This window comes from Stegostoma tigrinum, chromosome 22 (genome assembly GCF_030684315.1).
Source record: "Stegostoma tigrinum isolate sSteTig4 chromosome 22, sSteTig4.hap1, whole genome shotgun sequence".
Lineage (NCBI taxonomy): Eukaryota > Metazoa > Chordata > Chondrichthyes > Orectolobiformes > Stegostomatidae > Stegostoma > Stegostoma tigrinum.
In genome coordinates this window covers 49,105,900-49,119,997 of record NC_081375.1, presented here as the reverse complement: position 1 = coordinate 49,119,997, position 14,098 = coordinate 49,105,900, and the positions used below count along the sequence as shown (strand labels likewise).

Below are 14,098 nucleotides of genomic sequence, written 5' to 3'. Positions count from 1 at the left end.
ATATGGATCACAGTGCAGAAAGTTTAAAAAAAAAGTACACAGCCGTGCGTAGCTTATGCAGCTGGTAACTCATGTCTGATTGCCCATTTACTTATACATACGATACACAAAGAATTTCTCGACTTCCTTTTTTCCCCCCCCCCCTTTCTTCTCAGGTCCAAAACAATGGCTGGCATTCTGCCAAGAATAAAATAACTAGATTTGACAAAGATGGTAATAAAAGACAATTAGATAAAAGCTGTTCAATATAGAATTTCACAATATGCATCTCACGGAGGGCGGGGGGAGATGCATGCAAAATTACAATAAAGTAACACTGACATTTGAACCAATGCATTTTGGCAGACTAATTTAGTACTGTTTCATGGATAAAAGAATAACTAGTATACATTCCCAGTGGCATACTGCATTTAACAGGATTTATGAATACAACTTTACTCTAAATTAAATAATATTTTTATCTCAATTAGACTTTGCTAACTTTTTCAACAAAAGTTAAAATTACTACTTTTCTACTATTCATTCACAAAGCAGCAAAAACTAGGTTGCAACCTTTTGTATTATCATTAACAACTTCAAACTGAAAAGGCAGGCCCTTCTCACAAAATGAGTAAATAATATTTTTATTTCCAATGCTTGTAAGGGGATTAATCTGAAAATCGAAAAGGGCTCAGTTATTAATTTTTGTAACTGGGAAATTTTGTAACCAAGAAAGGAAAAAAATGGTCCTGCATCATTTTTACCACTACTTTCAGGAGTTGATAATTTAGCGTGAAAGTATAGACCATGAGACTTAGGAGTGGAAGTAAAGCCATTCGGTCCATCGAGTCCACTCTACCATTTATTCATGGCTGATGGGCATTTCAACTCCACTTACCTGCACTCTACCCTTAGCCCTTAATTCCTTGTGAGATCAAGAATTTATCAATCTCTGCCTTGAAGACATTTAACACCCTGGCCTCCACTGCGCTCCATAGCAATGAATTCCACAGGCCCACCACTCTGGTTGAAGAAATGTCTCCTCATTTCCATTCTAAATTGAACCCCTCTAATTCTAAGGCTGTGCCCATGGGTCCAAGCCTCCCTGCCTAACGGAAACAACTTCCCAGTTCCAGTCCATCTCTTTAAGGTCAACGCAGAAATTCCTAGATGTGGAACCCTTACATTAGAAGCTCTCTCATATAAGGCTAATATCAGAGAGATTCAACATCACATAGTGATGCGATATGCAAGTGCCTCCTTCAGATACTCAAAGATGAAAGTCTTCAACAACCACGACATTCAGGCCGATACTATGATTCTTGTGCATAAGGCAGTCAGTCTGCCAATTCTTTTCTATGGCTCCGAGACACGGACTAGATACAGATGCCACCTCAAGACTCTTGAGAAGTATCACCAATGTTGAGACACAAATTCCCTACATCATCTGGGAGGACATGCGTAGTAACGTTAGCATCCTTGAAGCAGCTAATAGCACCAGCATGAAAGCCATTACCATCCAAAACCAACTCCACTGGTCTGGCTGCATATTTAGGATGTCAGAGTTCCAAATGTCAAAACAAATCTGCTTTGCCTAACTCAATAACAGAATCCCTACAGTGTGGAAACAGGCCCTTTGGCTCAACAAGTCCACATTGACCCTTAGAGCATCCTACCCAGACCCATCCCTCTATAACCTACCTAATCTACACCTCCGTGAACACTATGGGCAATTTGGCATAGCCAATCCACCTGGCCTGCACATCTTTGGACTGCAGGAGGAAACCAGAGCACCCGGGAGGAACTCCACACAGACAGATGCCCAAGCGTGTAACTGAACTCGGGCTCCTGGCGCTCTGAGGCAGCAGTGCCAGCCACTGAGCCACCATGTCATCCTAAGGCGGTCAAATGAGGGGAGGTCAAAAGAAACATCTAAAAGACTCCTGAAGACTTCCCTCAAGGAATGTACATGGGAAACCCTAAGAAACTCCCATATGATGGGACACAATTCTTAGAGAAAATCCGTAGATGAAAAATTAGAAAAGAAAGCGGAGAATGGAATGCCAGTGATCAAAGCCAAAGACCATTTTCGCCTTCTGAAACCACTTGCCAAATGTTTGGTTGGAGATTTAACTCACCTGCCAAACAGGAGCTAAATAGCCCATGACCAGAGACAATGAATTTCCTAGGTGGACAATCAAACTTGATAGCGAGTGATTGCTGACAATGACGACACCATCAGATGCAGATGGCGGTCCCAGCAGCCAAAAGACACACTGTGCAGCTATAATAATTGTCATGCTACAAGGTATTCTTCAGTTTTGTTTTAGTTTATGCCCAGTTTTATCTGTATAGGGATGCAATATTTAAATCATATTTAAAAACTAATAGCAGCATAAACATTAGAAACTATATCATTCACAATAAGCTGTGTGCCAGCAAGTATTACAACTCCACATTAACTATGTAAAAAACAAAGTCTGTTTCAGATTAGAAGCAAAGCCACTTACAAAAACCTCGAGCAATCAAGGAGCAGAATACTTAATTTCCAAAGTATCTACTCAAAATTAAATCTATTATGCAATTTAAATTCACAAGCCAGATCTTGGTCAACCAAATGGCTCAGTAGATAACATAACCAAGTCCAATCCTGTGCATACCGTAAGTTCACATACCTAAACACACCTCCCAGCTAAATTACTGGTTGGTTAGCAGTCAGGAGGAGCAGCAGGATGATATTTTTCCCTCTTTTCTTCACTTGAGGTGAAGTGTATCTACCCCACCTTGGCCAAGATTAGCTAAATGAGCATAAATTAGAATAGAACATGCGATTGGTTCAGTACCTATGCCATATGACTCCTCAGGAGAGTTGATGTCATGTTTTTGACTGTCCTCCTACAAGTAAGCACTGAGTGCCTTTGGATTCAACTTTTGTAGATACAAGTAAACACTACCAGAGGGAAATGCGGAATACATGCATAATGTTTAAAGATATATACACCCAAGTATTTTTGAATGGAGCCAAACATGTGTTTCACTTTATTACCTCAACCTTTCAGAACGCCACGGTCTAAGAAAATGAAATGCTGCAGATTTGCGCAATATTCTTAATACTGCTCTTACCACCTATACCAGTATCCGTAATGCAAATACATTAAATGGCTCCAAACAAAATGCTGAATGCCTACATCTGAACTCTAGCCAACAAGAATTTTTTACTTGCAATATATAGAATATAAAAATTCAAGTCAACTCTTACATTTACTGAAAACTAGAGACAGCATTATAAAAGTATGCAATCATAAAATGCAGAAAATCACTAATCAAAAAACCTTTTTTCGATTGCCATATCATTTACCTGTAATGACTGACCATTTCAACATTATACATACATTGAAATGTTGAAATAATCAGTTATCGTAATTCTCAGGAGACCTACGAGATGGGATTAAACCATTTTAAACCAAGCATACCTTGTCTTAACAGAACAGCATAGCTGCCACAACACAAAGTCTGTACAACAATGAGATGTTAAATAAATCGGGAAAATAATATATTGTGCTCTGAAAAACAGAATACAGTTTGCATGCTTAATGGTTTATTTGCCTTTACTACAAAGAAGTCTAATAAGGGGAACATTTCCATATTCCAGAATTAGTCTTTCCAACATACCAACAGACAACCTGTTTGTGAAGGTATTATTGCTGGACTGCTAATCCAGAGACCCAATTAATGTTCTGGAGACCTGGGTTCAAATCCTGCCAAAAGCACATGGTGGAATTTGAATTCAATAAATATCTGGAATTAAGAGTCCAATAATGACTTTGAATCCATTGCCAACTGTCAGAAAAATCCATGTGGTTCACTAATGTCCTGCCATCCTTACCTTATCCGGCCTACATGTGACTCCAGACACCACAGCAATGTGGGTGACTCATAACTGTCCTCTGGGCAATTAGGGATAGGCAACTGATGCTGGCCTAGCCAGCCAAGCCCTTGTCATGTGAATGGATAAAGAACAAGCTAGTTAAATATAAACAGGGTAAAAAATATGTGCAGTTAAAGGAGCCCTTAGGGAGGCTTCCTGTTACTGGAAAAGTTCCAGAAAAGGCAAGGTATGGCTTAGTGATAATTTCACTGGACTAGCCAAAACCCCAAGCCAAACTTCTGGGGACATGGGTTCAAATTCCACAAATGGTAGACAGTGAAATGTGAATTCACTAAATCTGGAATAGACAGCTGACCTAATGATGACCCTCTAAACTTTATCAAAGGTCATAAAATTTATGGATGCAAATCTGCTGCCCTTTGCTGTGGGTCTGGAGCCACATGTGGGCCAGACCAGCTAAGTGCTCCTCTAGGTAATTAGGAATGGTAAATAAAATGGTGGCTCAACCAGTGATGCCCACATCTCATGAATGAATTTTAAAACAAAAATTCTGACTACTTAAGGTTCTGCCAAACTGGCATTTTAAAAAGTGGGTTTCATTGAAATTTATGTTCTCTTATAAGAATCCATACAATGTTTTAGACATTACATTCTTAAGTGTTAATATAATGACCATTGCTTTAATGGCATCATGCTGAAGTGCCTATTTCCCTCATTCTGAATTAAAATGGGTAGAGTGATTAAGGGTTGCCAACATTTAAAGGGTGAAAGTAGAAATGCTAGCCTGATGACAGGAAAATAATTTGATTGTCAAACTTCTTATTTGGCGCTTTCGAGAAATTCCGTCCACTCAGCCGCTTCCCTCAGTCCTAGATTAGGTTGTGGAATTGCTCGTCGAGCCAGTGTATTTAGTTGCAGGCATTTCGTCACCTTACAAAGTAACATTGTCAGTACGCCTCCAGTGAAGCTTTGGTGTTCTGCTTGTGACTTACACACCTTGGTTTGCTGGGTGATTGGCATTATTTCTGGCTCTGCTTTGCAGTGGTTTGTATATCAGGTCCAGTTCAATGAGTGTGTTGATGGACTTTCAGTTGGAATGCCAGGCCTCCAGGAATTCCATGGCTTTGTCTGTGTTTGGCTTGTGCTATTATGGATATGTTGTCCCCGTTGAATTTGTGTCCTCCTTTGTCCGTATGTATTCAGACCAGTGAGAATTGGTCGTGTCTCTTAGTGGCTCGTGGGTGTTCATGTATCTTTATTACCAGTTTGCTTCCAGTTTAGCCTATATCATGTTTTTCACAGTACTTGGACTGTTATTTTGTATATTAAAAACTTTATACTCCAACACAACTGACTAAGAATGGACAACTACACTAAAACAAGCCATTCACCATAGAACAAAAGACTGGAACAAAGAAAAGAACAGCCCTACAAGAAAAACTACCCAAACTCACCCACAAAGACAACACAGCCAATACAGAAACATGGATCAAGAATATCTCAGACCAACCACTTACAGACACTGAGAAGACCATCCTAGTACCAGGACTGAATCATAACTACGGAGACGCCAAAATAACCAACTTCCTGGGTGTACTGGAATCAACACTTTTCGGTGGACTCAATAGAGGAAATTCTACAGACCATCATACAGACAATAATCCCAACAGTGAACAGAAAAGTTAAGTGGAACACTCAACACAGAAGAGAAGAAAGCCCTGGAAAGACTGAAGAAAGACAGAAACATAGTAATCTTACCGGCGGACAAAGGACGCATGACAGTAAAGCTTAATAGAGCCGAATATGTTGAGAAAACTAAAGCACTACTAACAGATGGCGATACACCTAATGCCACAGTTAGAGAATTGGATCAAAACAACCCTGAAGAAATTACACAACTCAGGAAATATCAGCAAAACAGACTACCAAAAACATGAAGCCAGAGAGATCCAACACATTCCACATCTATGGGCTCTCCAAGGTACACAAGCCAGGGGACCCCCTCAGACTAAATGTCTCACTACGAAGTATGCTAACATATAGACTAGCCAAAGAACTATAACGGAAAATAAAATACTTAGTTGACAACACTACCCACTCCATCCACTCCTCCAAAGGACTCCTCAACATGATCACCAACACCAGAAGACAAGAGGACGAGATTATGATATCGTTCAACGTAACAGCACTGTTTATGGATATAAATATTGACCTAGCCAAAGAGACAATTGCCACACTGCTGGACGAAATCAGGAAGGTAGGTACCCATATCACCAACATCTGAGAAGCTCATAAGACTACTCAAACACCTAGGTATCAGGGTAGCCCATAAACCAACAACCACCCTATGACAGCTACTGATGAACATGAAGGATCTCATACCCACAAACAATAAAACTAATGTAAAATTAAAAAATACCATGCAAGGACTATGAAAAACATTACATTGGCCAAACTGGAAGCAAACTGACAATAAGGAGACACAAAAACCAACTAGCCACCATGAGACACGGCCAATTCTCACTGGTCTTCATACACACGGGCAAAGGAGGACATGAATTCAACTCGGACAACACATCCATAATAGCACAAGCCAAACAGAGACATGCCAGGGGATTTCTGGGGGCCTGGCATTCCAACTGGAACTCCATCAACACACACACTGAACTGGACCCAATATACCAACCACCCCAGCAAACAGAGGCATATAAATAAAAAGCCAGACAAAACACCAACACTTCAAATGTGCACTGGCGATGTTACCTAGCAGGGTGCTGTAACATCTGCAACCAAATACACTAGCTTGGCAAGCAAGTCTACAACCTCATGCACAACCTGAGCTACAAATCTACTGAAAACCTTTGAAGTCCTGGATTAAGTAGCAAATCAAAGCTCAAATACAGTCTCGGCTATACATTTATGTATATACCCAGCAGGTTCCCATTAAGTTTAAACACAGTCTGTACTGCCGTATGGCTCATACAATTTTTACTTGTGTGAATCAAGTCTCCTTCAGGTCTTGGTTCCAGTTGGTTGCTAAGAAAATGGGTAAATGACCTGCTGGTAGGCTGCTACCATCCCACATAGCCAACTACCAAGATGCAAATGATCTTTACTCATGTATACTGTCACTTCAGTCTCTCAAATTCAGGAATTTCCCAGTCTGCTCAAATCAAAGCTAAACACTGACTGGGTTTAATCAATACTTAGCTCAAACCCATAGCACTTAACGTTAACACTAAACATGCAATATCACAATGCTAAGTCAACATGTCTGTTTATAATGAAGGATGCACTTGCAGAAAGGAACAAACAAAAAGAAAGATGACGTTTAAAAAAAAGGGATCCAAAATTAAAAGCCAAAGTAATACTTTGGCTTGATAAATCTGCACAGTTAAAATTACTCACCAAGGAGTTCAGCACATAAATACACCACTCGCATTATTTTTTAAAAATTCATTCACGAAATGAGGGCATCACTAGCTAGGCACATTTATTACCCATCCCTAATTGCGCAGAAGGCAGTTAAGAGTCAAACTACCGTCAGTCTGGAGTCACACATAGGCCAGGCCAGGTTAAGATGGCAGTTTCTTAACCTAAAGGACACCAATGAACCAGATAGGTTTTCCTGGCAATCAGCAACGGCTTCGTGGTCATCAGGCTTCATTCAAAATTTTTTCATTGAATTCAAATTCCACCCTCTGCCTTGGTGGGATTTAACACAGGTCCCCCACAACATTCTGGATCTCTTGGGAATCACCTCCCCTGTTAAGTACTAATAAGAGTAGCTTCTATTTACACAGCATTTCATGAGAGAAAAAAAAATCCCAAGGCATTGCACAGAAGTGTAAAATATAAACTGACACTGAAGCAAGGATGAAGGCATTCAAACAGATGATTAAAAGCTTGGTCAAAATGAGATGTTTTAAGGGGGTCTTGAAATAGAGAAAGAGGTTAAGAATCAGAGAAGTTTAAGGGTAGAATCACAGAGATCAGAGTTTAGTCAGCTAATTGCACAGGAATCAGTCAGAGCATGCAAATAGGCCCTTCAGTCCAACTAGTCTACACTGACCATGCTCCCAAACTAAACTAGACGCACTTGTGCGCGTTTGGTCCATATCACTTCACATCTTTCCTATTTACGTACTTATCCAAATGTCTTTTGAAATGCAAGTGTACTTGCATCCACCACTTTCTCTGGAAGTTCATTCACACGTTGTGTGAGAAAGTTGCCCCTCATGTCTTTTTTAAAAATCTTTCTTCTCTCACCTTAAAAATATGTCCCCTAGCTTTGAACTTCCTCACCCTAGGAAAAAGTCCTTGCTATTCACCTTATGTATGCCCCGTGAGAGTCAATAAACCTCTCAAGGTCACCCCTCAACCTCCAACACGCCAGTGGAAAAAGTCCCAGCTGATTTTATTAATTCAAACCCTCCATTACTGACAACATTCTGGTAAATCATACCTGAATCCTCTCCAATTTAATAATATCCTTCATTTAGTAAGGCAACCAGAACTGCACATAGTACTTCAGAAGACGTCTCACCAATGTCCTTTACAACTTTGGATGTCATGTTGAACTCCTATACTCAATGATCTCAGCAATGAAGGGAGGCAAGCATGCTAAACGCCTTAACCACACTATCTGTATGTGATACTAACTTCAAAAGAATTATGAACATGAACCCCAATAATTCTCTCTTCTACATCACTACCCAGGCGGCCCTACCATTAATTGTGTAAGTCCTGCCCCTTGTTTGTTCTACCAAAATGCAATCTCTTGCATTTATCCAAATTAAACTATCATTCAAAAGCTGCAGGCCAAGCTCCCCTACTCACTACCACTTTCACTTAAGCAGCATTCTCACTCTTCCTCGCCAACCTGTTCTGGCACAAAGCTCTTCCCCTCAACCCTCCACAGGCAAAGATGTAGTATTCAGGAGGGTGAGTTAGTTGAGGACACTTGTTCTTGGAGGTGGAGGATGAGGAGGGTGCATCAGAGTGGCTGGGAGGGATGCAGGACTGCACTGTGCTGTGCCTTCCACACCTAGTACTCACTCATTTATTTCAGCCCATAAAATAATCTTGGGGTCCAGGAATGTAGCCCTATATTTAGCAGAAGTTATTATGCTCCGCACTTGTGAATTCATCATTTGCAGGAGTTTTCAGGAAATGAACCCTCACAGATGCGGAGGAATGACTAGTTAGGGGAGAGAAATTCTGAGACAGGTTCCATGCAGAAATAATATTTAGACTATACTGAAACATGTGATTTAGGATCACTGGTTCCTTAGCGCTGAGAGGCAGTAGTGCTAACTAATGAGCCACCATGCCACCCCACCATCTTTATATTGTAGGAGTGGGACAGAAAGGAGTAAATTCATTCAAACTTTGATCGTAATGATGATGGCAAGGGTATGGCAAGCCTTCCTTCAGGCCAAAGAGAAAAGAAAGGAAGATACAGTGCAGTCATCCCTTAGTATTGCATAGAAATAAATCAGGCACGATTACTGTCCCAGGTCTTTGGAGTTCAACTCAATCCCACAAACTCAAATCAGACTCTGCCTGTAAAACTGGGAAAGAGCAGAAGATGCTAATAAATTAGGGAATACAATGCCCAAAATTTATTTTCGGATTCTTGCTTTCAATTTCACTACGATAACATTTAAGAAATATTTAGATGTGCACTGGCAGTGAAGAGGTACAAGGTTTGGTTCAAGTCCTGGAAAATGGGATTAGGGGTGGTATTTGGTGTCCTTGCCCTTTTCTGTGCTGTAGTTCTCTATGACTTTACCGTGATCCCTATGGAAACATAAGTTTGAATGCTATGTGGAAACAACAGTCTTTGCACTTCGCGTCCACTTGTACGAAGGTTAAAAGTTGCCAGAGATGAATTCTTTACTTTGAAGTGGGGTGGACGAGGAATATTTTACACTCCGAATAATAATGATCCAGTAATATTATTGTTACTAGCACATGGCCACCTTTTTTGTAATTTTCAGAGCACCACTTAAATACATCTAAGTGATGCAGTTTTTCTATGCCCTTTCTCAGCAGCATATGGACGCTTAATTGTAGAAGAATGAACAAGAAGAAACTTCACAAAAATCTTAAGGAGAGGGAAGAGAGTGGCTAAATTACATTTACAAATACATGATTTATTTTCATTTGAAAAACTAAAGATGGCAGAATAAAAAGGATCAAAACAATATCACAGTGCTCACTTTTCAATGCAGTTTGGTTTGGCAACAAAACAGCATGGCTATTTTGACAAACATTTACCAGAAGAAATGAAAATACTACATATTCTATTGCTTGCAATCAAAAATAAGATAATCATATGTCAGCTTGCAAATGCATTTGAGAATGAAAGATTTTAAAAAGTATTTTTAGAACACTAATCCACTGAACATTGGATATGTTTACAAAGAATATTTATCTGATCAATTGTTTTGTCAACGTACTGAAACAAAACCGTATCACCAATTCCAAAAAAGGCCAAAATAGAAAAATAAATCTTCTTTATAGCTCACTTCCTCAGCTTATCTTAATTAGTACTGCACAAAATTAAAGGAAGCAACATGATACAAATTAAGAAAAATCATTACCTTCCATCTTGCCCAATCAGATGGTCAGCTTCACCTCTCTCTGGACTTCTTATTCGTGTCCGTTTTCCCACTTTTCTCATGTCAGCCTCATAAAATTCTCTATTGGCTCGTGAATGGTCAGCTCTTCTGGCCATCGCTTCAGCCTGGTGACTATCTGTGCTTGTTACTGTGCTTCCACTTGCTTCGGAATCCAAAGAGCTCATTGACCCACTGATATGCGATCCATTGGATAACAAGCTACTGGCCGACGGGAAAGGATCACTATACACTGGTGATGGACAACGGGGAATACCACCAGGTTCTGTACTGTACTTGCTTGAAGAACTGCTGGCAGGCGAAAGGACGCATATTTCTTGCCTCTGCTGGTCAAGAGACTGCACCCTTCCTCTATCCACTTCATCTCCATTAACAGAACTATGATCAGACACAACATCAAGGGGATGGACATCACCTGCTCGAGAAAAAGTTAAAATACATACTGAAATAACACAGTGTGGAGCTGGAGGAACACAGCAGTTCAGGCAGCAGAGGGAGGACACTTCTTCAGTAATAAAGACTACCTTGAAATCAATGACCATGTGTAAATAGGTAGCCCATCTGTTGAAAATCTGGAACTTTTACAGCCTTACAAGATTCACTAAACCTGCTCTGAATCTAGTACCTCTCGCTAATAGTGAGACAGTTTATGCAACATTCAGACAGCAGTTTTACATACCCATTTTCAAAACATTACACTTAAAATTTCAAAATACTACACACACTGGATAGCTTGGACATTAAAGATTATTTTGTATTTTAGATATCAGGGAAATTGTTCTGAAAAGTTGCATGGGATAAGGGTAGGAGATGAGTGCTTCATATTTTAGAAGCAACTATCCCAAAACAGAATACACAAACGTCACAGCACCAATCCCAGAAAACATCGTCTAAATTATGTACATTTCATTTTGGGATACTAATACAAGTGACCCTGGAGGCTTAGATGGGAAGGAATCAATGATTATTTCAGGAAATAATCATTTGAACCACATCAATTGTTCTCACATCTGCCTAAGATATTTTTATTGGTGAGAAATGATGCAGTTCCAGAACATTGGGAGTATTTTATGCATCATGTAAGTAACTACCAAGCGTTCATTATATTCAAACTTTTTGGAGATGACCGAATAGTATTTGTGAGCAGAAACTGGTTTTTTTTTGGGGGGAGGGGGGAGAGTTGGAAAGAGGTCTGTGTCTGTGAGAGAGTGTGTGACATATTACATGGGAAATAATGGGCAGTAAGCATAGCATGGGAATGTATAATCTCTCCTTGATTATAAATTTGTACATGCATGAGCACAGTGAGTCTCTAATACTCTAATATGTGGAAATATCAATCCATTAATAAAGGGTAGCTACAAATAAATAGTTAATAATTAAATACTGACATCTGACTATTTGAATTATTGTAACAAGTACATAAAAGAACTATACAGTTAGTTTCAGTGATCAGTTAAATTTTTTAAATTAATTAGTTTTCTGCAAAATGTCAAAGGATAGAGGAGTAATGAAGCCTTGTCGATACAGCAGGCCAACATAAACGTTTAGGCTGGTTGCACTGAACCACATCCAGACTTAACTGCAATTAAATTTGGAACAGACTCAGTTGACCAAAATGTTGAAGGCCTTTTGGGCTATTCAACAGCAAATTGGAAAGAGAGATAAATAATTGCAATTATAACTGAAGCATGAGTATAGATTATTCAAAATGCTGAAGAGAAAGCAAACAGAGTTTAAAAATCCTAAGCCATTTGAGTACCAACCTGAAATACAATAATAGGCAAAAACATATATAAACAAATTGAAATGAAACTGAGATAATGGGAACTGCAGATGCTGGAGAATTCCAAGATAATAAAATGTGAGGCTGGATGAACACAGCAGGCCAAGCAGCATCTCAGGAGCACAAAAGCTGACGTTTCAGGCCTAGACCCTTCATCAGAGAGGGGGATGGGGAGAGGGTTCTGGAATAAATAGGGAGAGAGGGGGAGGCGGATCGAAGATGGAGAGTAAAGAAGATAGGTGGAGAGAGTATAGGTGGGGAGGTAGGGAGGGGATAGGTCAGTCCAGGGAAGACGGACAGGTCAAGGAGGTGGGATGAGGTTAGTAGGTAGCTGGGGGTGCGGCTTGGGGTGGGAGGAAGGGATGGGTGAGAGGAAGAGCCGGTTAGGGAGGCAGAGACAGGTTGGACTGGTTTTGGGATGCAGTGGGTGGGGGGGGGGGGGAAGAGCTGGGCTGGTTGTGTGGTGCAGTGGGGGGAGGGGACGAACTAGGCTGGTTTAGGGATGCAGTAGGGGAAGGGGAGATTTTGAAACTGGTGAAGTCCACATTGATACCATATGGCTGCAGGGTTCCCAGGCGGAATATGAGTTGCTGTTCCTGCAACCTTCGGGTGGCATCATTGTGGCACTGCAGGAGGCCCATGATGGACATGTCATCTAGAGAATGGGAGGGGGAGTGGAAATGGTTTGCGATTGGGAGGTGCAGTTGTTTGTTGCGAACTGAGCGGAGGTGTTCTGCAAAGCGGTCCCCAAGCCTCCGCTTGGTTTCCCAATGTAGAGGAAGCCGCACCAGGTACAGTGGATGCAGTATACCACATTGGCAGATGTGCAGGTGAACCTCTGCTTAATGTGGAATGTCATCTTGGGGCTTGGGATAGGGGTGAGGGAGGAGGTGTGGGGACAAGTGTAGCATTTCCTGCGGTTGCAGGGGAAGGTGCCGGGTGTGGTGGGGTTGGAGGGCAGTGTGGAGCGAACAAGGGAGTCACGGAGAGAGTGGTCTCTCCGGAAAGCAGACAGGGGAGGGGATGGAAAAACGTCTTGGGTGGTGGGGTCGGATTGTAAATGGCGGAAGTGTCGGAGGATGATGCGTTGTATCCGGAGGTTGGTAGGGTGGTGTGTGAGAACGAGGGGGATCCTCTTAGGGCGGTTGAGGCGGGGGCGGCGAGAACGCCCTTGACCGCGTCTCCCGTATTTCCCGCAATCGAGAATGCCCTTGACCGCGTCTCCCGTATTTCCCGCAACACATCCCTCACACCCCCACCCGGCACCTTCCCCTGCAACCGCAGGAAATGCTACACTTGTCCCCACACCTCCTCCCTCACCCCTATCCCAAGCCCCAAGATGACATTCCACATTAAGCAGAGGTTCACCTGCACATCTGCCAATGTGGTATACTGCATCCACTGTACCTGGTGCGGCTTCCTCTACATTGGGAAACCAAGCGGAGGCTTGGGGACCGCTTTGCAGAACACCTCCGCTCAGTTCGCAACAAACAACTGCACCTCCCAATCGCAAACTATTTCCACTCCCCCTCCCATTCTCTAGATGACATGTCCATCATGGGCCTCCTGCAGTGCCACAATGATGCCACCCGAAGGTTGCAGGAACAGCAACTCATATTCCGCCTGGGAACCCTGCAGCCATATGGTATCAATGTGGACTTCACCAGTTTCAAAATCTCCCCTTCCCCTACTGCATCCCTAAACCAGCCTAGTTCGTCCCCTCCCCCCACTGCACCACACAACCAGCCCAGCTCTTCCCCCCCCACCCACTGCATCCCAAAACCAGTCCAACCTGTCTCT

At 41.6% G+C, this 14,098-nt stretch overlaps 1 protein-coding gene across 3 annotated transcripts in view; it reads right to left on the bottom strand.

Moving 5' to 3' along the window:
- Nucleotides 1-14,098, bottom strand: part of LOC125463524 (uncharacterized) — a 413,194-nt gene that overhangs the window by 186,900 nt on the left and 212,196 nt on the right. For all 3 annotated transcript variants that reach the window (XM_059653821.1, XM_059653820.1, XM_059653822.1), the window contains exon 7: nt 10,477-10,927. In XM_059653821.1, coding sequence (XP_059509804.1) covers nt 10,477-10,927 — 451 coding nt within the window. The remainder of the gene's footprint in view (nt 1-10,476; nt 10,928-14,098) is intronic.